The sequence below is a fragment of the Salmo trutta genome, chromosome 37, assembly GCF_901001165.1.
Source record: "Salmo trutta chromosome 37, fSalTru1.1, whole genome shotgun sequence".
Lineage (NCBI taxonomy): Eukaryota > Metazoa > Chordata > Actinopteri > Salmoniformes > Salmonidae > Salmo > Salmo trutta.
The window spans coordinates 566,315-590,803 of NC_042993.1; the positions used below are offsets into that span (position 1 = coordinate 566,315).

The window sequence follows — 24,489 nt, forward strand, 5'->3', positions numbered from 1 at the left end:
GAGGGTCAGGATAAAGAGGAGTGTGACAGTAGGAGTGAAGTTTTGGGAAAAACTGGACCCCTGCCTTTTGGCTGATCCATTTGTGGTTTCAGGCTGGGTTAAAACAGAGATGGGGGCTGTGAGATGGGTGCTGTTTTGTGATAATTGTTTGTGTTTCTGCTGGTCAGAGGGAGAAGGCACTCCACATTAAACGAATGGGAGCAAGAAATGTGAATTGTTTTGCTCTCAAGAAAATGGCACCATTGAAAGGATTGATTACTGGGTTAACAGTAAATGTAAAAGTTGACCAACTGAAGGGGAAGAGTCCCGGTGTTTGTTATGCTCGTCATTTGGTGCGATGCAGACAATGTGGCGAGTGGTGAAACAGAAAAGTAATTTTCTGTTCTTTTGAGTTTTGATGTTGAGTCTTTGCCCAGCAAAGTGATGTGAGGATATTTAAGTTATCCTGTACGAGATTTTGTGCCAAATACATTACATTGTTACAGGTGTCAAGCTTTTGTGCATGTGGCAGCAGTGTGTTGGGGGGAGGTTCCTAGTTGTGAGAAGTGTGCAGAAGGGCATGAGACAAAGGAACGTGTAGCATTGGGGAAGGTAGTGGTATGTGTTAGTTGTAGGGGTGTCGATGGGGCTGAGGATCAAAAATGTCCAGTGCAAGAGAGACAGGTTGAGGTTTCCAGGGTTAGAGTAGTTGCCATATGCTGAGGCAGTGAAGAAAGTAGAGTAAGATGGGTCAAGGGGAGGGATCCTGAGAGTAGTGGTGTGAGTTGTAGATCTGTACCAGTACAGAGGGATATGCCAACAAGTGATATACGTTTCAGGAAGATTGGATGTTGGGCATTTATAGCAATGGTTATCAACTGTACTGCAGGGATGGAACCTAAGTCGCAGAAAATTGAGGTTGTGGTGGCAGCTGCAGAGACGTATTTGGGTGTGCGGGCTTGACATCAGAAAAATTACAGGATGTGTTAAGTGGTGGTGTCCCATCCTTTGAGGTTGTTGGCCTGAGGTAGGACTAAATAGATTTAAATAGTGTAGTAGGGTGGTGTCAATTTTTATTCATTTTTTGTAGTGTTAGATTGTAGGATTTTTGTTAAAAAAAATTCAGGCAAAGTATAAGGGAATTGTACTCCAGTCTAGTAGGTGGCGGTAATGCAAGTTTATTGGATGCCAACCGCCGTTAAACCTCATCGAAGAAGAGCGCGACATCAGGAACTTGCATGGTGTTTCATAAAGAAACTATACATATTATCTCTGTTCCCCCCGCCTTCTCGCCATTGAATTAGAATGTTTTATGTGCGAACCGGTCTAAGGGAGATACACAAAGTCATAAACCAGCCTATTTCTACAATTTATCTACTTAAGTTTTTATTTTAAATCTAACCAGAACCACACTGCTTAACCGTATGTCTAACCATAACCCCAAATTAAGACCAAATAGCACATTTTGGTTTTCATATAGTTTTACAATACAGCCAATTTTGACTTTGCCGCTGGCCGTCTACTAGCTAGTGGATACCCATACCAAATATTTGTTATATCTGTTCCGATACCGGCCAATCCAAAATGGCGACCGCCGTTCCAGTTGATTCGGGATTGACTGCTCCGACAGGTATCTATAATAACTAATTTAGGTCTCCTTGAAGTAGTTTGCACGAAAATGCAATCTAATTAACGTAGCTACAGATTCAGCACCGCCTGTAGCTGAATATGGTTATTTTGTCTGAATTCAACTGACTCAATTTCTCTTTCTGTCTGAGCTAGCTAACGTTATCACAGTTGCCGTTAGCCAGTTTGCTAACGTCAACAATCGGATCGGATGGATAGTTAGCTAGGCATCTAACGTTACCAACTGTCGTCACACACTTGAAATCGGGTCATGTACTTTATGGATGTTTGTAGTAAGGGCTTGGGATGGGATAGCCGCACACCCGAAAATGTTGTTATTTTCAATCAGATGTAGTTAGTTAATGTTAGCTCACCCTGAATGGGGCAAATTCTCCAACTCAGCAATGTTAACAAACTACAGTAGTTGGCTAATTTACTGCCTCTGTTAACTATTTGTTATGCTCGAAACAAGTGGGCCTTTGTTGATATTTTGTCATATTTGCCGCATCTCGTAGTAGGACAAAACACCTGTTAATTGATGTTAGCTGATTAACTCGCCAGCTAACTAGCCAACCCAACAAACTGAGGCCAGCCAGCAATGTTGGCTAGCTAACTAGGTGTGTTGAATATTTACTTGTAATGCCAACACAATTGTTTTCGTGGATAGAATGTGGTGGTCATGTTTATGTTGTTGACACAGTAATGTTCTTCTGCAGCTTTTGGACTCATGAAAAAAACAGGCAGTCACTAATCAATTAGGCTAAGTAACTTTAGTTAGGGTGGAATAGATACAGATTTCGCTTCCACGGGAGATACAATTTTTTATTTAACTAGGCAAGTCAGTTAAGAACAAATTCTTATTTACAATGACGGCCTAGGAACAGTGCCTTGTTCAGGGGCAGAACGACAGAGTTTTGCCTTGTCAGCTCGAGGGATTCGATCTAGCACCCTTTCGGTTACTGGCCCAACGCTCTAACCACTAGGCTACCTGCCACACCGGCTCCCTGATAATAAGCAATAGTCTGAGTAATGTAGGCCTATGTGGTTGAAGAAGAGACTCCTGCTTTGTCATCATTCCAGCACATTTACAGAGAACTTCACAGGAAGTCACAGAGAGGAAGAGGAATTCACGGGGAGTCCTGACTAGAGCTGGGCGATAAGTACATAGATCCATATCGCGTTAAATTGCCCGAATTGATGCGAGAATGATACGTTTATAACATTAATGTTCACCACACTTAAAAAAAAAATCATCCTTTATACTACTACTGGTTTGATGGTTGTAGTTATCAATTGTCCCATTAACAATCGCCCAAATTAGCCAACTTATTTCATTTCAAACTTCACATTTTTCTAGTATAGGCTATGGATTGAAATGAACGATATCAGCAAAATGCCTGCGATAAGTGATTAGTGTTGATCATTTTTGGTTTATTTCCCCAGGTATAGTCCTGACGGATTTGGTTTTTGGTTGTGGTCACGTTATTCACTTGTTCAGAATCAGTTGATATCAGAGGTAATGATGTGAACAGTGACGCTGGGTCCGGACAGGAGAGTCTTCTCCACCTTTCTAAGCCTGTTATGGTACAGGCTCTTATCAGCTTGACTACGGTGTTTGTTACAGTTGATCTTCCCTTGGTACTGTAGTAGCTAGCCAGTTTGAGTCAGGTCATGAGAATAGACAGGTCTGTTTTGGTCCCGCAATAACAAGACTGATTGCTTTATGGGAATCTAAGTCTGAATACAGGACTGCGAACTGAGGCAATAAACACACACATACAAATGATACAGGGTGTTTTCACTATATACAGTACCAGTCAAAAGTTTGGACACATATTCATTGCAGGGTTTTTCTTTATTTTTTTACTATTTTCAACATTGTAGAATAATAGTGAAGACATCAAAACTATGAAATAACACATATGGAATCATGTAGTAACCAAAAAACTGTTAAACAAATCAAAATATTTTATATTTGAGATTCTTCAAAGTAGTCACCCTTTGCATTGATGACAGCTTTGCACACGCTTGGCATTCTCTCAACCAGCTTTATGAGGAATGTTTTTTGAAGGAGTTCCCACATATGCTGAGCACTTGTTGGCTGCTTTTCCTTCAATCTATGGTCCAACTCATCCCAAACCATCTCAATTGGGTCGAGGTCAGCTGATTGTGGAGGCCAGGTCATCTGATGCAGCACTCCATCACTCTCCTTAGTCAAATAGCCCTTACACAGCCTGGAGGTGTGATTTGGGTCATTGTTCTGTTGAGAAACAAATGATAGTCCCACTAAGCCAAACCAGATGTGATGGCGTATCGCTGCAGAATGTTGTGGTAGCCGTTCTGGTTAGGTGTGCCTTGTATTCTAAATAAATCACTGACAGTGTCACCAGCAAAGCACCATCACACCTCTACCATGCTTCACGGTGGGAACCACATATGCAGAGATCATCCATTTACCTACTCTGCGTCTCACAAAGACATACCGGTTGGAACCAAACATTTCACATTTGGACTCATCAGACCAAAGGACAGATTTCTACCGGTCTAATGTCCATTGGTTGTTTTTCTTGGCTCAAGCAGGTCTCTTCTTCTGATTGGTGTCCTTTTAGTAGTGATTTGTTTGCAGCAATTCGACCATGAAAGCCTGATTCACGCTGAATTCTCCGCTGAACAGTTGATGTTGAGATGTCTGTTACTTGAACTCTGTGAAGCATTTATTTGTACTGCAATTTCTGAGGCTGGTAACTCTAATGAACTTATCTTGAACTTGAACTTATGTTGGGGGCGGCATGTAGCCTAGTGGTTAGAGCGCTGGGCCAGTAACTGGAAGGTAGCTAGATCGAATCCCCGAGCTGACAAGGTAAAAATCTGTCATCCTGCCCCTGAACCCACTGTTCTTAGGCCGTCATTGTAAATAAGAATTTGTTCTTAACTGACTTGCCTATTTAAACAAAGGTAAAATAAAAATCCTCTGCAGCAGAGGTAACTCTGGGTCTTCCTTTCCTGTGGTGGTCCTCATGAGAGCCAGTTTCATCACAGTGCTTGATGGTTTTTGTGACTGCACTTGAAGAAAATGATTTGGCTCAAACGCATTAAGAAGGAAAGAAATTCCACAAATTAACTTTTAACAAGGCACACCTGCTAATTGAATTGCATTCCAGGTGACTACCTCATGAAGCTGGTTGAAAGAATGCCAATAGTGCAAAGCTGTCAAGGTTCATGAGGTAATCACCTGGAATGCAATTCAATGGCTACTTTGAAGTGTCTCTAATATATGAAATATTTAGATTTGTTTAGCCTTTTTGGTTACTACATGATTCCATATGTGTTATATCATAGTTTTGATGTCTTCACTATTATTCTACAATGTTGAAAAAAGTACAAATAAAAACCCTGGAATGAGTAGGTGTCCATACTTTTGACTGGTACTGTATAAGTTCATAAATTAGGCCAATAACCAGCACATTTACTCTACTCTGTCAGACAAAAATAGGGGAGTGTCCCATATTATTGCTCTACATGCAGGCTACAGTACAGGCTGCTAGCAGGCAAACAGCCAACATGTGTTTTGAACTGAACTGCGCTGGCACTGGGAGATATGTTTAGTATGCACGCACCCTCATTGTAACTGTGGAAATGTTTGGACACAATGTCGAACTAGGATGTTATTGAAATCCTATTGTAAAAACAAGCTTTTCTTAAATGGAGCGCTGCTTGTTTCTAGATCTCTGTAGCATGTGGTCCATTTAGGCTAATTTAGAGGCGAGCAATGTGATTGAAGCCTAATTCGGTTGCATGCATGCCTTGTTCATGTGTAACTGGTTGTGGTTGTTCTGTATCTTCTTCCATAGACATTAGGACTCAGTTCTGGAGGAGAGCCTTGCAGAGAGGTACCTGCATGGGGTTGTAGTGTGTGTTTGCGTGTGCTTTGTTCCTGTGAGTGCCTCTTACAGGTATTACAGGGCCTTGTGCATTTCAGCAAGCTGAGAGCAAGCAAAGGACGAGTGGACCAAATATAGGCTGTTAACCGTTGTTTTCTATTGTGCGTGTTTGCTTTCTATTGTGTGTGCAATGCATTTCGCAGTGAAATGGCTACAACATGGTTTAGCAAGACAAAGTGCTTCTCCACTCCCTGAATGAACTAATCCTTGTGGTGTTTGCTCAAGCAATGTGGATTGGTTTAATTGATTGATTTCATCCATCTCACAATTTGAATAGGCCTAGCCTAATATTACAGACAAATAGCCGTTAGGCTGTTTCCTGTTTCGCTATCAGTACCCCACCTTTCCATTATATATTTTCAGTAGGTCTTCCTCTTGCCTCTCACTGTCCTCAACGTAACTCTGACCTGCCCACACTATTACTATAACAGCAGACAAGTTTTTTGCCAACTGGTTGTAATATCACTATGTTGAAACTCAGAAATAGCAGTTGCTATTGGTTACAGGCCTGAAGTTCTCATGGAGTGGGTGAGAAGGCGAATCTCACACACGCACACAATTTTAAATGGCGAATCCTTTTGTGAGGAGCACATTTTTCAAGCATTGTCATGATGATGTGAGAACATAGAGAAACACGTGTGAAAAATCTAGAAGCAAAATATGTCTGGTATTTTCTCAATGTTGGCATGTTTCACACAAATTGGCAATGTTTTACAATAGGCTAGGACCTGGGGTCTGCAGGATCGAATTTATTCTTAGAGAGGATTGGTAATGAGCACATCCCTACCAAAAATGAAGATTGTAACTCATTGAGTCACAGGGAAAGTCCCAAGCTTAGTTTGGGTGATGGAGAAAGTTTAGTCATTTGCCTGTTGTAGAGGACCCAGTGGTCTAGAGAGAGTATCAGACTGGGGTTATATCTGCCAGAGACCTGTGGTAGAAGACCCAGTGGTCTAGACACAGTATCAGACTGGGGTTATGTCTGCCAGAGACCTGTTGTAGAGGACCCAGTGGTCTAGACACAGTATCAGACTGGGGTTATGTCTGCCAGAGACTTGTGGTAGAGGACCCAGTGGTCTAGAGACAGTATCAGACTGGGGTTATGTCTGCCAGAGACCTGTGGTAGAGGACCCAGTGGTCTAGAGACAGTATCAGACTGGGGTTATGTCTGCCAGAGACCTGTGGTAGAGGACCCAGTGGTCTAGACACAGTATCAGACTGGGGTTATGTCTGCCAGAGACCTGTGGTAGAGGACCCAGTGGTCTAGAGACAGTATCAGACTGGGGTTATATCTGCCAGAGACCTGTGGTAGAGGACCCAGTGGTCTAGACACAGTATCAGACTGGAGTTATGTTTTGCAGAGACTGGTGTATGTCCCTGTGTCGATGCCAAGAGTTCTCGTAATTTCCTCCCACCATCCTGACCTTTCCCTGTATCCGGTGTTCCCCATTAAACCTAATACCAGGCTATGTCCACTCATCGCTCTGTATTTCTGTGTGTGTGGTGTGTTATGCAGCGAGTGGTCAGTTAACTTGTTGCCCTTCCACTGCTCTATGCTCTCTCACAGTATCTGCTCTGTGGTAGACTGTCTGAGAGGGAATGTCTGCTGTCATACTATACTATACTGTCTGGAGATGGAGGCATTAAGTAACAGATAGGCAGTCAGTAAGGGTAGTAACTGCAAGCTACAACATTTGGTGTTTTAGAATTTAGTGAAAAAGTCATACAAATGCAATGCATCCTGAGCAGTGACTGAAGTACAAGGGTTCCCCTGGATTGTTTTAGGCTTGAGGCAAAGGCCCAACCACAACAGCATCCAGGGCAGGCTGACATGGAAGCAGCATTAGAGGGAAAGTGGTGTAAATCTAGAGCAGAATGTGATTGGGAGCAGCAGTTAGCCTAGGCCTATCCATTCCTGTGGCTGTGTAGGTCTAACTATGGCTCGGCATCTGGAAAATTACACGGTTGATGGCTGTTTTTGTAATTAACTAAGAGTGGTTGTCAAGCATTTACTGTGACAAATTTCTTCTCAAGTCAAAATTACGCAGAAATGTATTAGGTTTTGTGCATGGAGTGGAAAGACTGCAATGAAGCAATTCGGTCAGACACTAGGTTTGTACGATTGCATCGTTCATGATGACATCTCAATGTCAAACGATAGTTTAACTTATTTGAATTTGACTACACCGCTGGAGTCTGTTAGCTCACAACAGTGCAGTGAGCACACAGCAGGGCGGCATGCCAAATGGCCTACACCCTAATTGCCGTAGTCTACATTTTCAATACATGTGGTAGTTAGATTATTAACATAATGCAAGAGAACAATGTAGAAAGAGCGGAGAGCAGCAACGCAGAGCAAAATGTCAGACCGGGCCTAACGTGTGTTTAAAAAAATCCCCTCTCCAATGGGTCTTTTGCAGCTGACACTCTTGTCTGGTTTATTGTTTTAAAATCTTAATTTCCCTTTTTGTCCTTAATCCCCATTCGTTGTTGTTGTAGGCATAGCCTACTCTTTCATGATCAACCATCCAATGAATCTATAGACGGAGTTCCATCTCAGAAAGTTGTTTGCAAATAGCCTAAATAAAAACGAGAGCGAAAACAATTGCAAGATCGACTAAGAAGTTTAAACAAACCTGATACAGTACGTTTCAGCTTTACTTGATAAGTGTTGGCAATATAAATTCTGCCGTTAAATCCCTCTTGTCAATAAGTTGCAGTAAACGTTACTTTGACAAGTTCAACTAATGTATAATATTGTCGAAGTGTTTTATTAATGTCCTTGAATTGTGCAACGGGCAATCGGGTATAAGCTCCTGCAGCAGCATTTTCAATAAGCGGGAACGAAAAATAAATGAATGTTGTCTCACAAAGAGTATCGAACTCAGCAGGATGACGGAGGTGTGTGGTCTCCATCCTTTGCCCTGATAATCTTTTCGCATATTCTGCAAGTGCCTTGGGTAAGGTCTGCTGGCTCACCTTAATCATATGGCCTGAAATTGAGCGAAAAACTGCCAAACAGGCGAAGACGTGCTTCCCCCCCACTAAAAGTCAGACATCGTTTTTTTTCTTCTGATTTAGCAACGGCAGGCTACACTACAGTTACTAAGTGAAATCCACTTTTTGAAACTGAAGGAAAGAAGCCTAATGGAAGAAAGAATGTCACATGCGCTTTTCCAGATGACCAAGATGAAATAACAATACACTTGATATGGCTGTAATATTTGTTTTTAAAAGGTCTACTAATATAACTGATATCGGAGTATTTTTATGGACAAGAGAATAATAGACCTTCCTGTTTGAAAATCCTTCTGTAGCCAAGAACAAGGTAAAAATAATAAGTAAACCATGTTTTGAACAATGATTTAATGAACTTGTTTGTGGCTTTTGTAACAGTTTGAATGAGAACAATGATTACATGCACCAAATCACAGTTCTGGTATAACCAATGTGTCTTTTTATATTGCGTTCTTCCCGCCAATTGACCCCTCCGTGCGCAATGTATATCAACGACGTTTGGATGGGACGATGTGTCATTCCAGACATCGCACAACCCGATCAGACACTTTAATGCCGGTTCCTTCCTCCAAAAACTACTGTACTATATGATAAGTTCATCACTACAGCTGGCTAGCATGACTCTAGCTCTGTGATATTCGTTAGGTTCTGTCGGTAACTATTAGATTCCAAGAGGACTGAGTTGCGCATGGAACATGGAGGAGCCTAACAAAAATTGGCCCATCACTCTGCTCTCTAATGTTTTTCTTTTTTCTCTCGCCTCTCTCCCTCAAGGGTCCAGTGCGTCTCGGAAAATGGCATCTCCAGAGGTAAGACAGACACCATCCCCGACTCACAAAACCACTAATTACAGCACTCTGCTGATGATGCTGGAGCACTGTTGATGAAACTGTGTTTTCCACTACCTTTAGGTTTAGGGAACTGTGTGTGTGTGTGTGTGTGTGTGTGTGTGTGTGTGTGTGTGTGTGTGTGTGTGTGTGTGTATTTACACAATATCTATAGACCCTGGTGAAGATGTGTTGTATATCACCTCTCTGTCTAGGGAGAGGACACAGGATATGTGGAAAAGGAGGGGGAACTGGTTTTGATGGTTTCTGTGTGTCAATGACAGATGTTTACCTTTAAGCTGTGTGTCATAAAACCAAACAATGGAGCGAACAGGATGATGCTGCAACTTGTTTTAATGGAGTCAAACACACCTTCTCTACTGTGCATTTCTTAGTTTCTTAATACCTTTTATTTCTCCCCATGCTCTCTCTTCCATCTCTCTCTCTCTCTCTCTCTGTGTCTCAGATGCCTGGATCCAGTCAGAGTATGAAGAAGACCATTGGACACAGAGGAGTTGAGACGAACACTGGAGAGACCACCTATAAGAAGGTCAGCATGGGGTCAACACACACACACACCACATGTGTGCTAAAATTACCCGTAGCCTGAAACCCTTCCACATCCACACCCAATGATGACTCGCAGAATGTAATGTACACAAGCATTTGAGAGTCATAGATTAATTATAACATGAGAATTCCTCAGACAGAATGAATTGATCAATCTCTCTTAACAAGCCTCCATTTCTCTCTTCTACTTCCCCCTCCAGACCACGTCGTCAGCCCTGAAAGGAGCAATTCAGCTGGGCATCACTCACACTGTGGGCAGCCTGAGTCAGAAGGCTGAGAGGGATGTTCTCATGCAGGACTTTGTGGTGGTCGAGAGCATCTTCTTCCCCAGGTTAGGGGTGTGTGTGTGTGTGTGTCACTGGCGTAGCACACAACCCCGGAGCACCTGCATAAGGTATGGGGGCCCCCGACTCCCCCCCAAAATATAGGTCGGGCCCCCCCAGATACTATATGAACATGTCATAAACCATAAAGGAAATGTTTATAATTACAGGAAATTGGCTTTAAAACTGAAACATGTTCTCTCAGCTTCATGGCAAAATGTGTAAAACACCATGAAATTAGCTAGAAAACAATTTTTTCTGAACTGCGCTACACCACTGGTCTGTGCCCATCTTGCATTGATGCTTGAGAGAAGTCTTCCTGTATTCAGCACTCATTAACACCCTTCTCTCTGTCTCTGTCACTCTCTGTCTCAGTGAGGGCAGTAACCTGACCCCTGCCCACCACTACAGTGATTTCAGGTTTAAGACCTACGCCCCCATTGCCTTCCGCTACTTCAGAGAACTCTTTGGCATCCGGCCAGACGACTACCTGGTCAGTAGACTACAAAAATTCACTTAATTGAATCTGGTTGATTGGTTGTAGTTCTCTATGGTTGATTGGTTGTGTCTGGTTGTAGTTCTGTGGTCAGGATGCTAACTAACTCCTCTCCTACAGTACTCTCTGTGTAACGACGGCCTGATAGAGCTGTCTAACTCCGGGGCCAGCGGCTCTCTCTTCTACGTGTCCAGTGATGATGAGTTCATTATCAAGACGGTGCAGCACAAAGAGGCTGAGTTTCTCCAGAAGCTACTACCAGGATACTTCATGGTGAGATATTGAAGGGGGGGGAATTCATGGAGAGATACAGTTGAAGTTGTAAGTTTACATACACCTTAGCCAAATACATTTAAACTCATTTTTTCACAATTCCTGACATTCCCTGTTTTAGGTCAGTTAGGATCACCACTTTTATTTTAAGAATGTGAAACGTCTGAATAATAGTAGAGTGATTTATTTCAGCTTTTATTTCTTTCATCACATTCCCAGTGGGTCAGAAGTTTACATACACTCAATTAGTATTTGGTAGCATTGTCTTTAAATTGTTTAACTTGGGTCAAATGTTTCGGGTAGCCTTCCACATGCTTCCCACAATAAGTTAGGTGTATTTAGGCCCATTCCTCCTGACAGAGCTGGTGTAACTGAGTCAGGTTTGTTGGCCTCCTTGCTCGCACACACTTTTTCAGTTCTGCCCACAAATATTCTATAGGCTTGAGGTCAGGGCTTTGTGATGGCCAATCCAGTTCCTTTACTTTGTTGTTCTTAAGCCATTTTGCCACAACTTTGGAAGTATGCTTGGGGTCCTTGTCCATTTGGAAGACCCATTTGGGACCAAGCTTTAACTTCCTGACTGATGTCTTGAGATGTTGCTTCAGTATATCCACATCATTTTCCTACCTCATGATGCCATCTATTTTGTGAAGTGCACCAGTCCCTCTTGCAGCAAAGCACCCCCACAACATGATGCTGCCACCCCCGTGCTTCACGGTTGGGATGGGGTTCTTCGGTTTGCAAGCCTCCCCCTTATTCCTCCAAACATAACGATGGTCATTACGGCCAAACAGTTCTATTTTTGTTTCATCAGACCAGAGGACATTTCTCCAAAAAGTACGATCTTTGTCCCCATGTGCAGTTGCAAACCGTAGTCTGTCTTTTTTAATGGTGATTTTGGAGCAGTGGCTTCTTCCTTGCTGAGCGACCTTTCAGGTTATATCGATATAGGGCTCGTTTTACTGTGGATATAGATACTTTTGTACCTGTTTCCTCCAGCATCTTCACAAGGTCTTTTGCTGTTGTTCTGGGATTGATTTTCACTTTTCGCACCAAAGTACGTTCATCTCTAGGAGACAGAACGCGTCTCCTTCCTGAGCGGTATGACGGCCGCGTGGTCCCATTGTTTCTACAGATGAATGTGGTACCTTCAGGCGTTTGGAAATTGCTCCCAAGGATGAACCAGACTTGTGGAGGTCTACAATTTGATTTCTGAGGTCTTCGCTGATTTTCCCATGATGTCAAGCAAAGAGGCACTGAGTTTGAAGGTAGGCCTTAATACATCCACAGGTACACCTCCAATTGACTCAAATGATGTCAATTAGCCTATCAGAAGCTTCTAAGGCCATGACATCATTTTCTGGAATTTTCCAAGCTGTTTAAAGGCACTGTCAACTTAGTGTATGTTAACTTCTGACCCACTGGAATTGTGATACAGTGAAATAATCTGTCTGTAAACAATTGTTGGAAAAATGACTTGTCATGCACAAAGTAGATGTCCTAACCGACTTGCCAAAACTATAGTTTGTTAACAAGAAATTTGTGGAGTGGTTGAAACACTTAGGTTGGAGTCATTAAAAGTAGTTTATGTAAACTTCCGACTTCAACTGTATTGAGGGAGGGGAGAGATATTGGAGGACGAGGGGGTGGAGACTTCATGGAGAGATATTGGGGTAGGAGGGGACTTCATGGTGAGATTTTGAAGGAGGAGGTGGGGGGAGACTTCATGGAGAGATTGAAGGAGGATGGGGGACTTCATGAGGAGATATTGAAGGAGGGGGGAGACTCCATGAGGTGATACTTCATGGAGAGATATTGAAGGAGGAGACACTTCATGGTGAGATTTTGAAGCAGGAGATAATACCTAGCTGTCTGTGGTGGCCTCTTGTCTTTTTCACTCTCCTCCTCTCCTTTCTACTTGTCCCTTCCCCTTCTATAGAACCTGAATCAGAACAAACGGACCCTGCTCCCTAAGTTCTACGGTCTGTACTGCATCCAGGCGGGAGGGAAGAACATCCGCCTGGTGGTGATGAACAACCTGCTGCCCCGCGTGGTCCACATGCACCATAAGTACGACATGAAGGGTTCCACCTATAAGAGACGGGCCTCAGCCAAGGAGAGGGACAAGACTTTTCCCACCTTTAAAGACCTGGACTTCATCCAGGACCTGCCTGATGGACTGCTGCTGGAGACGGACAACTACAACGCCCTTAGCAAGACCATCCAGAGAGACTGCCTGGTGAGAGGGAGGGAGGGTGGGTGGGGGTGTGTGTTCTGTGTGTGCTGTTTGGGTCTACTGTATAGTAACTCTTGTGTGTTTGTGTGTGTGCTCCAGCTCCTGCAGAGTTTTAAAATCATGGACTACAGTCTACTGGTGGGGATCCATAACCTGGAGCAGGCTAGTAGAGAGAGGGAGCGAGGTGGGGGGCAGATGGGGGACAGTGGGGGGTCAGAGGGGGCGGTGACCCCAGACCAGCGCCGACCCCAGGCCCAGAAAAGTCTATACTGCACAGCCATGGAGTCTATACAGGGAGAGGCCCGCGGGAAGGGAGCCCTGGAGTCTGAGGACCAGTGAGTCAATCAATACATCACACAATATTACCTTGGGAAAAGGTAAATCAGGATTTGTTGATGGTGATTGGTTGGTGTGGCGTATGATGTCATTTCAGTATGGGCGGGATCCCAGCCAGGAACTCTAAAGGAGAGAGGTTGCTGGTCTTTATCGGCATCATCGACATTCTGCAGTCCTACAGGTAGGTGCTTGTGTTTCTTTGTGTGTGTGCGTTCTTGTGTACAGACTACATACAATTTAACATAGTAATATAATGACACAGTGCTCAAAGTATTGGGAAAGTGACACATTTTTTGTTTGACTCCAGCATTTTGGATTTGAAATGATACACTGACCTGGTATGGATGAAAATACACTCAAATCAAAGCTTGACAGTCTGCACTTTAACCTCATAGTCATTGTATCATTTTAAATCCAAAGTGCTGGGGTACAGAGCCAAAACAACAACAAAAAATTGACACTGTCCCAATACTTTTGGAGCTCACTGTATATACCATTTAGCAGATGCTTTTATCCAAAGCGACTTAGTCATGCGTTCTTATATTTTACGTATGGATTGTCCCGGGAGTCGAACCCACTATCCTGGCACCATGCTTTACCAACTGAGCTACGTTCACTAAGACTGTTTTTCAGGTTCATCAAGAAGTTGGAACACTCGTGGAAGGCCCTCGTCCACGATGGGGTAAGATCTACACACACACGCATTACCTGAAGTACATTATGAAAGATGCCACAGATGGATGTGTCAGATCTGCCACTCCTTATGTCAGGCCTCTGTCAGGTTATAACTGGTTTATTCCTTTTCCTCTGTAGGATACAGTGTCGGTGCACAGACCAGGCTTCTACGCTGAGCGCTTCCAACAATTCATGTGTAACACAGTGTTCAAGAAGATCCCATGTAAGACTGCTGTGTGTGTGTATCTTCTCTTTTCAATATTTACTTTTATGATATAACGTGCTGTCGTTATTTTGTTTTCCCCACCCCTCAGTGAAGCTCTCCCCATCCAAGAAGTCTCGTGGTGGGGGTCCGGGGGGTCTGAGGAGAGCTCCTACCTTGGGAGGCCCCACACCCCTCTCCCACGCTGCTGGACAGTCTGTGATGGACTCCCGACTCGTCTACCAATCCCACTTCAACAGGACTGACGCAGAGGGAGACAGCGGTGAGTGAACAGTTAACACAAACATTGATTGTATGTTTGATCAGAGGTCAAGGTGGACCAGAGCTACATGAAGTGCCTATGGACAAGGCATTAGAGGTGGACTTGGAATTGTGCTATTAGTTCCCCCTATTTACTCCCTCTTTCTGTTCAGGCATGCAGTCGGGCAGGCCAGACCTGGTGCCAAGGACCCCTCCCCTGGCGGCAGGGTTAGGGGATGCAGAGGCCAACTTTTCCACGTCCTCATTAGGAAGCACAGGACTCACCTCCTCCTCTCCTCCGCTACAGTAACACATCCCTCCATCCCCTCCACAAAGTCAGTCCTCCTCTTCAAGTCATCCAGTTCTCATGTGTTTCTCACCCTCTCGCTCTCTCTCTAGGTCAGTAGGGGTTGAGGTGCATAGAGCAGTAACAAGCACAGACCAAGACCACGGTGTCTCCCACAGGTACACAAATGAATTACACCACTGACTCATATAATCCCACTTACATGAACACACACAAACCCTTATCAGTCTTCTCTCTATGTCTCTCAGTATGGGTGCGGAAGTGGAAGCATCAGGTGATCAGTCAGGTAATGAAGATGCCATCTCACTATCAGACATCGTCCCAGAGACCAACATCTGCTTTGTAAGTCTGGCCCAATCCTTTTCCTCCTCCTCTTCTTAAGATCTTCACTATGGTGTTTCCCATAGCTCACTGGCCTCCCTCCCTGTGTGTCCCCCACAGTAACAACTGATCTGGAGTCATCTGAGGAAAAGGTGATTCTGGAACCAAGGAGGTGGGTGGAAGAGGGGGAGAGTAGTCTTGCATCCTCCATCCTCTTTCGATCCATCCCTCCTTTTCTGCGGGGGAGGTTTAGAACATACTTCAGGCTGACTGAATGGGATGGGGGGTTGGAAGTGAAAGAGAGGGAGAGTGTGACTGGGTGCCAGAGAGAGAGGTGTGTGTGTGTGTGTGTGTGTGTGTGTGTGTGTGTGTGTGTGAGAGAGGTGGTGGCTGTCTAAAGGCTTGGTCAGCCAGACAGACACACGGCTATGCTGCTAGAAACCCTTCTCCAACTAAGTTACAGGAGTCTCTGTGTCACGAAACCCACTTACACTGTCCCACCTATCACAAAGCCTGAAGGGGAGATGGATGTGGGCATAGACACCCCTGCATCAACAGTGTGGAGGAGGAACACCATGCTCTATATCACTCTCTGTTCTGTTACTTTGTGCATTCCTTCTTGTGGACAGTCTAAGTGTTTTCAGTGACTCTGAGCATAATATCTCATATGTTATCATTCTACATCTGTCCACCCCCTCCTCACTCCACACAGCCAGGAGATGGGACGGACACAGGAGAATCATCTCTATATGTAGTGTTTTTTAATTCTTTTTATTATGACCACACTTTTACTGCTATGGACAGAACATATGACTTCATCACACAGACCTTCTATTCTTTTAGATTATAGATGTATACAGTAGCTGACTGACTGGATTTGGGGGCAGGAATGTACAGGCCAGAGCTATACTGCCCTACTAAGCAAAAAGGCAGTAACTGCTCATAGCGTGGAACTGAGAAAAATGGCTTTTATTTACCTTAGTTTCACAGTTACCTAGTGCAGTTACTGCTAATATGACCCCCATTTTCTCAAACACAATACGAGGCAGGATACTTGCCCACATGATTAAGTCATTTTTGCTACATTAAATATATGCTAACTCATTTTTGACCAAATGAGCAGTTACTGCCTTTTTTCTTGGTAGGGCAATATGGGTAGGCTATACACCAGAGGAGGTTGGTGGCACCTTAATTGGGGAGGACGGGCTCGTGGTAATGGCTTGAGTGGAATGGTATAAAATACATCAAACACATGTATTTGCACTGTTCCATTCCATTTGCACTGTTCCAGTCATTATTATGAGCCGTCCTCCCCTCAACAGCCTCCACTGCTATACACAGTGTTACCGGCTGATGGGATGGCTCTGTCTGTCACTGTCTCCATGGTTATCCTGGAATCTTCCTCTCTGATGAGACCACATGTGCTATATTGATCTAGGAGTGAGAGACCAGAGCAAGAACATAGTAATGGCCGCCACCTCCATGCCCTTAGAATAGAGCGGGGTTCTCCAACTGGTGGCCTGCGGATGCAATTTTTTTAATTGGTGGACATAAAAGGTAAACACCAGCAAATCAGCTCCAAATGATTTCAATTTAAGAATCTGTTCTAAAGTATTCCTATGCAAAATAGAGATGTGTGATTTGTAAGCAAGGTTTGAAATTGTTTGTCAAATATTATCTGTTTGGGCTTTCTTGCGGTCAATTTTCAGTCTACAAATTATTTGTAATTATGTTCCGGCCCCCTGACCATCCGCTCAAGAAAGAAAATCACCCCACAGCTGAATCTAGTTGATGATCCTTCGAATGGAGGTTCACCACACCAGAGAAGAGACAAAGAGGAGCAGTAACAGAAGGACAGTGACCTGACCACACTAACGCTAGCTGCCTGTCACTTACGGTCTTCCTTTTTATAAAAGGGCCTTTGTGTCTGTCTGGTGCTAGTCTTGCTGAGCTGTGTGTGTCTCATATTTTTGTTTCTTTAATGTCCCGTTACACATACATTCAAACTCTTGTTTGTCTGTTTTTATATTCTCACTACCAATCAAAAGTATCTTTGAAAGAAAATTGACCAATCAACCGGCAGGGTTCAAAGGAATGAGCCAATCAAAATTCAGAGTGAGCATTTAACGCACACTCTACACATGCCTTTTTCTGTCTTCGTATGGCAGTTCAGTTTCATCACATTCATTCACACCCAGCCATTTAGACTGTTTTGTACACAAAGATTATAAGTGTTCTTCAAGCAATGGTAATTCTACCACTGTCATTCAAGCACTTTGATACTTTTATGTACAATGACCTGACTTTCATTAATAAGCAACAAGGGATTTCTGCAGGCTACAGAAATGGCTGCTTCACCCCACTGAGTTTGAGACTCACCACATTGTGTGAATGACTTTGTTTGCGTCTCTGTAGTACACCTCTTGTACATTAACGTTTATATAAACATGGGTTTGTTATTTTTTTCCCATTTGCTCAGTCAATGTGTAGAATGCTAACACAAGCGCCGGGTGGCCGCTCATACTATTTATCCTGTAGTAGGATATTTCAGACACAGGGATACATATCACTGCCTAGTGGTTATGCTAGATCTTGTATTTCACACCAACACAGTGCGATTTAAAGGGCCACCATGGCCTGATTGTGAGGACACATTTCTAAGTAGAAGGGAGTGCACGTGTGGTCCAAAGCAGAGAGGGAGAGATGGACAGACTGACAAAGTGGGGGATATCAGCCTGTGGTGGAAATGATTCATGTTCATCGATGCACCGTGAGACAATAGGGAATGTTTAAAGGGAATGGGGGAGTACAAGAACACAGCCATGCCCTGAAGAAACTAGAGGCTGGAAGTGGAGCTCTTTCTGATCAACTGTCATGACAAATTGGAAAAGCAATCAAAATGGTATGGACTTGAACATGGATGAACTCACTGCATATGGAAACTACATGGAGACCTATGCTTCAGAACTTGAGTTTTGATGAACTTGATGTTTTCCTAACAGATCTGAGTTTAATGACCCTTCAAACAGAGTTGCAGCGCTCACAGTTTTAGAGGAGCTGTCCTGCATGATAACTATACATATTTTAAAGCACACAGGAAGGAAGGGCACAAGAGAGGGTGGTATTGGTTCCAAGTTAGTTATTTACACAAATAACTTACTACATGGTTTGATTCATTTCAAGTCCTTGCGTTCACTACTTTTTCTCGCGAACCCACCCTCTTTGTAAAAAGCTCATATGGTATTCCTGGTTGATTTATTTCCAAACATGGCCCTCAATTAAAAGTTGTGCTCTTTTGAATGTTTTGACCTTTGACCCTGATAACCCTGCTCAGCTTCCCCATCATTTCAAAGAGCTCAGTTCAGTCTTGTGCTTTTTGTTTGAGAACAGTTGGACACCAAAGAAAACACTCCAAGCCCCATGTTCCCAAGTTTTGAATCACGTTTTCAAAAGATGGTATTGTGTCTTATTATAACAAGGGCCTTAGTGTGACAACAGGGTCTGGATTTGACTCCATTAACACTGATCATGACTTAGCGTATGCTTAACTTTACAAACTAACATCTGACAGTCAGAACAATGTTGTTTTAAAGCCTGTGTGCTTCTGTGTAGATGCTGGATTAAACCTGTTGCAGTGTCTGGTGACTTGACTGGACCACAGCACAACAAACACCTCACCCTTTGGTGCTCAAAGGGCGGTACACTTGCAACACAGACACTACAGAACATATGAACTAATGCAATATGAACAAGTCTGCCATCTTAAAGTTTCAAGAATCGTATTTATTGTATTTGTATTATTATGACCTTGTAGCCTGAAATTATTCATAAGTTGTACATGTACCGTAGATGATTGTACGTATAATAATGTATTCTTCTGACAGGAAATGTCAGATTTAAGTAGTGTATTGCATATGGGAGGGGATTATTTGACAATTTCACTTTTTATATTTCATGTTTGATTTTGATAGTGATATATTCTCCATTGTCCTGGGGCAAGGATGTCCCATGCTTTTCTATGTTGAATGTTTCACACAGCCTCCGAGCCAATGTTGCTGGTTACCGTCTATGCTTCAATTACTTTATTTTTACTCTTCCTGTATAAAATGTGTATATGTATATAGTAGTCACGGAAATGCCTTCTCATGCTGCCTGTTCCTTCTACCATCTTTCAGTAATGTGATGTTTTTCATATTGGCTCTCTGATTTTAGAATAAACTTATTTTCTAAATGTTGGTTCTTGTCCTTATTCCTGAACATGATACAACTGTTTAGGGATTGGAAGGGTAGGTCTACACTACAGTAGATCCACAAACTCACATCACTTTATTTGTGAGTGGGGGAGTCTTGTCCTTGACATGGAATTTTACAGTATATTGACTTTTAGGTTTTTATTTGCAGGAGAGGCTAAGAAGGCCTTAAGCAGGGCCCAAAAAATGTTATATTAGGTGTTCTTGCGTTCACTACTTTTTCTCCCTAACCCACCCTCTTTGTAAAAAGCTCCTAATGTATTCCTGGTTAATGTTATTAACAACCATGGCCCTCAAAAGTTGTGCTCTTTTGAATGTTTTGACCTTTGACCCTGATAACCCTGCTCAGCTTCCCTGCTCAGTAAACCAAACCAAAATGTGGATTGCAGTCTCTCTTGGTCCATAACGTATGTCAGTGGAGGCTGCTCATAATGACTGGAAAGGAAGGAAGGGCACAGAAGAGGGTGGTATTGGTTCCACAATGAGTTATTTACACGAATTACTGAATTACTACATGGTTTGATGTATTTGATAGCATTCCACTAATTCTGCTCCAGCCATTACCATCAGCCCGTCCTCCCCAATTAAGGTGCCACCAACCTCCTGTGGTGTACGTGTAAGTCATTGTCAACAAATATATGAGCAGGTATTTTGGGGCCGAACTGCATTTCCCATCGATCATCAGTTCTGGTGACGTAGACCGCAACAAAAAGATTCCAAGATGGGGCTCGAAAGTACTATGGTCTGGTAAGGGAAAGGAACAATAAATTGTCATATGTATTATTATCTAACTAAGAGGAAGAGTTTGTTTAGTTTAATGTGAACGTGCGTCTTTTTTTTTAATCATGAAATTGCCGCTAACATGAGTTTTGTAAACACGTCCGGACAGCAATCCTAGCCATTTTCCTGAGTCATTTTTGGCTTGCTAATGCTAGCTTCGCTATGACATGCAACGGTTATGATTGCAATACAACACATCAGAGAATTTAGAGCAGCTTAGTTAGCTAGCAAGATGTTCTACGAGAAGTTGTTTCAAGTAAGGTCGTGATGGATTTTTGCCAATGTAGCAAGCATTTCATCCCTAAACTTATCGTTAGCTAGCTAGTATTCTTTGTTATTTGGTGAACAAGGCAGTGGTTTAAACATAAGGTTCGGTAAACGATTACCTTAGTCTTTGTTTCTGCCTACTGTAAGCTGCTCTGGATAAAAGCTTCCTATGTCAACATCGACAACATTCGCTAGCTAGGCACCTCAATATGTCCCCTACCATCAGTCTGTTTAGGGATTAGCAGTAGTATGGGAGAAGGGGGTAAAATGGAGAGTCCTGGTTGGGGAAAACGGTTGGCAGAATGTTAAACTGTTGCCAGTTAAAGGGCACACTTAGATGCACGTTGCAGAAATGGCTCCGCCATTTCCTGGTTGCTAAAATTCTAATAGTTATAATTTGTTTGTGACAAAAAAAAGCAAGTATTGTGTAGAGCACCATTGTACCATCTAAACCACTGTGAAATATCTTTTCCATAACCACAAATATTGTGTTTTCAGTTGTTTTGAAGCTGGTGTACACAACCAAACGTAAAATACTTGCTTTCAATGAGAATTACAACTCACATTTCTATGTGAATTTGGTCAGTGCGCCCAAAAACGTACAAATGGCAGCATTAACTAATTTATGCTACACTGTTCTAAATATAGATATAATACCAGCCACCTTGTCACTGTGCTCTAATACAGGGTTTCCCAAACTCAGGCCTGGTGCACGTTTTGTTTTTTGCCCTAGCACTACACAGCTGATTCAAATGATGAACTCATTAAGCTTTGGTGGTTTGAATCAACTGTGTAGTGTTAAGGCAAAAAACTAAATGTGCACCCAAGGAGGGGCCCCAGGACCGAGTTTGGGAAACCCTGCTCTCGTGGGCCTACATCAGGGATGGGCAACTCCAGTCCTCGGGAGCCTAGTTGGTGTCACAGTTTTGCTCCAGCTAACACACCTGACTCCAAGAATCAACTAATCATGATCTTCAGTTTAGAATGCAATTCGTTTAAATCAGCTGTGTTTGCTATTGGGGGGGGTGACACAACTCTGGCCCCTGAGGACTGGAGTTGCCCCTCCCTGACCTACATGCTACACTGTGTAACGTATGTATGTACTGGGTTGTCCGTGTGCCTCAGTGTGGACAACAGTGAGTATATGAGGAATGGAGACTTCCTCCCCACCAGACTTCAGGCCCAGCAAGATGCTGTCAACATTGTGTGTCACTCCAAGACACGCAGCAACCCCGAGAACAATGTGGGCCTCATCACCATGGCCAAGTAAGGAGCTGTGTGTGTGTGAGATGTCTTTGTGTTTGTCCTATGGTCGCAACAAAAATTTTAAACATTCATCATTTAGATATTACAGGATGCCTGGATACTTGTGATTATTTTTAGTGATTGCATGTAAGAAATGTGTAGTAATTATTGTTCTCTGCGCAGTAACTGTGAGGTGTTGACCACGTTGACTGCAGACGCGGGGAGGATACTGTCTAAACTACACGCTGTCCAGCCCCGTGGAAACATCAGCTTCTGCACCGGCATCAGAGTGGCACATGTATGTATACTACACAATAATACAATACACTTCATCTTATTGTATGTCATGACACTGAACCCTGTGTCCTCTCCTCTCCCAGTTGGCTCTGAAGCACAGACAGGGGAAGAACCACAAGATGCGTATAATTGCCTTTGTGGGCAGCCCAGTGGAGGACAACGAGAAGGATGTGAGTGTTCTATCAATGCAGTGTGTGGCATGTGTTGATAACTGCATGCATGTCCCCTCTGACATCATTTCCTGTCACGTTCTCGCTAGCTGGTGAAAATGGCAAAGCGTCTAAAGAAAGAGAAAGTCAGTGTGGACATCATTAACTTTGGCGAGGAGGTACCAAATATCTTACCTAATATTTATCTGGTCTCATTATTTCTTTATAGCCATCACTGTCTCCCTTACATAAACTCCTTTTGGTCTCCAGGAGGTGAACACAGAAAAGCTGACGGCCTTCATCAACACTCTGAATGGGAAGGAAGGAGCAGGTTCCCACCTTGTGACAGTGCCTCCAGGTCCCAGTCTGGCTGATGCCCTGCTGTCCTCTCCTATCCTTGCTGGGGAGGGAGGAGCCATGCTGGGCCTGGGTTCCAGTGACTTTGAGTTTGGAGTGGACCCCAGTGCAGACCCAGAGCTGGCACTGGTGAGAGGGGGAGGACTAGATGGATTGATCATCTTCTCTCACTCTTGTTTTTACGCTTTCTAGTTCTCTCTCTCGCATTGCCTCTTTTTTGGGTGATTATTATCGTATGCTACAATCTTCCTCCTATGAACTTTTTCTGCACTCTGTGCCTTCTCCAGGCTCTGAGGGTGTCTATGGAGGAGCAGAGACAGAGGCAGGAGGATGAGACTCGCAGGGCAGCAGTGGTGTCTGCTGCTGAGGCCGGGGTTCCCTCGCCTACCGCTGACGGTGAGTCAAATACACAACTCTCCATCTACACCCTGTACACATAACTATAACCCTCCACCTACAAACTAATCACTCATCTATAACTGGCAACCAACCAATGCCCATACACCATTATCTCTCTCCCCTCTCTGTACTTGAATTTTCCCTGGAGGGAGACACTGCATATGGGGGACTAAACTGTTAACCTCCCCCTGTTCCAGAGTCAGACGAAGCTCTGCTGAAGATGTCAGTCCCCCAGGCTGACACGGCCACGCCCGCTATGCCCGACTTCAGCCGCATGACGGAGGACGAGCAGATTGCCTACGCCCTACAGATGTCCATGCAGGGTGGAGGTCAGTGACATATACCTGCCATAGCCAGTTATAACATGGCACAGTCAGTCTGTAACATCTGTCCTATCCTACCCAGCAGAGTTTGGTGCAGAGTCAATGGACATGGACACAGGAGCCCCCGTAGACTCAGAGGGTGCTAAGGTACGGCCAACTCTCACACCACTGAGATGAAAGTGTACATGTGTAGCGGACATATCCCGCTTGTTACACATGCTCAAAGGCTCTTGTTTTTCTAGCGTATGTTGATCTCTCTCTGTAGGATGAGGAGGACTATGATGTGATGCAGGACCCAGAGTTCCTCCAGAGCGTCCTGGAGAACCTACCGGGTGTCGACCCCAACAACGAGGCCATCCGGAATGCCATGGGCTCGCTGGCCTCACAGACAGGATCCAAACCTGACAGCAAGAAAGATAAAAACGATGAGAAGAAGAAATGAACATTTACACAGTAAACATAATAGATACCCTGGCGTTGACCTGTTGACAATGGCTCCTTTAATATAATAGTTGTGCAAACTGTAACCTCAAATGACCTCTAGGTTTTTTAGTATCGCCATACTCAAACAGTTGAACAGGGCTTTCTTTATCTTTGTTGTGTCAAGGTTAATGATGCATGTTGCCTTTAAAAAAAAAAAAATACGTTTGTACTAAAGTGGGACCTTATCAACCCAAGCACATTCAGTAAGTGTACATTTGTGTGCTGATAATAATAAATACATTTACATATTTCAAGAGAACACCTCGGCTGGTTGTTGTGGAATTTTGTGCCAATGTTGACATGCTGTACACATACTCCTTCCAAAAAGGGGATTGATGACTACACAACAGATGTGGTGGAATATGGACTTTTATTATAAAAATGTCAGATAAACATTGATTTTATTGCAAACTATCCCTGTGTAACTGTAGGTCTTTCTGAAAAGCCATGCTTTGTGAAACACATAAGATATGTTGTCCCTGCAACACCACAAATGCAACAAAAGCATGCCCTTGGCTTTGGAGGACATTGTGCCATAAAGGTTATTT

At 43.5% G+C, this 24,489-nt stretch overlaps 2 protein-coding genes across 4 annotated transcripts; both read left to right on the forward strand.

Moving 5' to 3' along the window:
- Nucleotides 1-1,505: 1,505 nt before the first annotated feature.
- Nucleotides 1,506-19,622, forward strand: LOC115177447 (phosphatidylinositol 4-phosphate 5-kinase type-1 alpha-like). 2 transcript variants are annotated; one of them, XM_029738227.1, is made up of 16 exons: nucleotides 1,506-1,609; nucleotides 9,339-9,373; nucleotides 9,858-9,941; nucleotides 10,162-10,292; nucleotides 10,660-10,777; nucleotides 10,901-11,053; nucleotides 12,993-13,292; nucleotides 13,389-13,624; nucleotides 13,723-13,806; nucleotides 14,259-14,307; nucleotides 14,439-14,523; nucleotides 14,615-14,785; nucleotides 14,937-15,069; nucleotides 15,163-15,228; nucleotides 15,319-15,412; nucleotides 15,512-19,622. In XM_029738227.1, the coding sequence occupies exons 1-16, from the start codon at nucleotides 1,564-1,566 to the stop codon at nucleotides 15,512-15,514; spliced, it is 1,788 nt and encodes a 595-aa protein (XP_029594087.1). In that variant the 5' UTR covers nucleotides 1,506-1,563; the 3' UTR covers nucleotides 15,515-19,622. The 2 variants fall into 2 exon arrangements, with proteins under 2 accessions (XP_029594087.1, XP_029594086.1); XM_029738226.1 differs by lacking the exon at nucleotides 1,506-1,609 and adding an exon at nucleotides 5,337-5,495.
- Nucleotides 19,623-20,298: 676 nt separating this feature from the next.
- LOC115177450 (26S proteasome non-ATPase regulatory subunit 4) lies at nucleotides 20,299-24,202 on the forward strand. Of its 2 annotated transcripts, none has more exons than XM_029738233.1 (10): nucleotides 20,299-20,388; nucleotides 21,814-21,954; nucleotides 22,117-22,231; nucleotides 22,314-22,400; nucleotides 22,490-22,558; nucleotides 22,650-22,865; nucleotides 23,024-23,132; nucleotides 23,333-23,464; nucleotides 23,541-23,605; nucleotides 23,724-24,202. In XM_029738233.1, the coding sequence occupies exons 1-10, from the start codon at nucleotides 20,363-20,365 to the stop codon at nucleotides 23,898-23,900; spliced, it is 1,137 nt and encodes a 378-aa protein (XP_029594093.1). In that variant the 5' UTR covers nucleotides 20,299-20,362; the 3' UTR covers nucleotides 23,901-24,202. The 2 variants fall into 2 exon arrangements, with proteins under 2 accessions (XP_029594093.1, XP_029594094.1); XM_029738234.1 differs by having other exon boundaries at nucleotides 23,544-23,605; nucleotides 23,724-24,100.
- The last annotated feature ends 287 nt before the right edge of the window (nucleotides 24,203-24,489 follow it).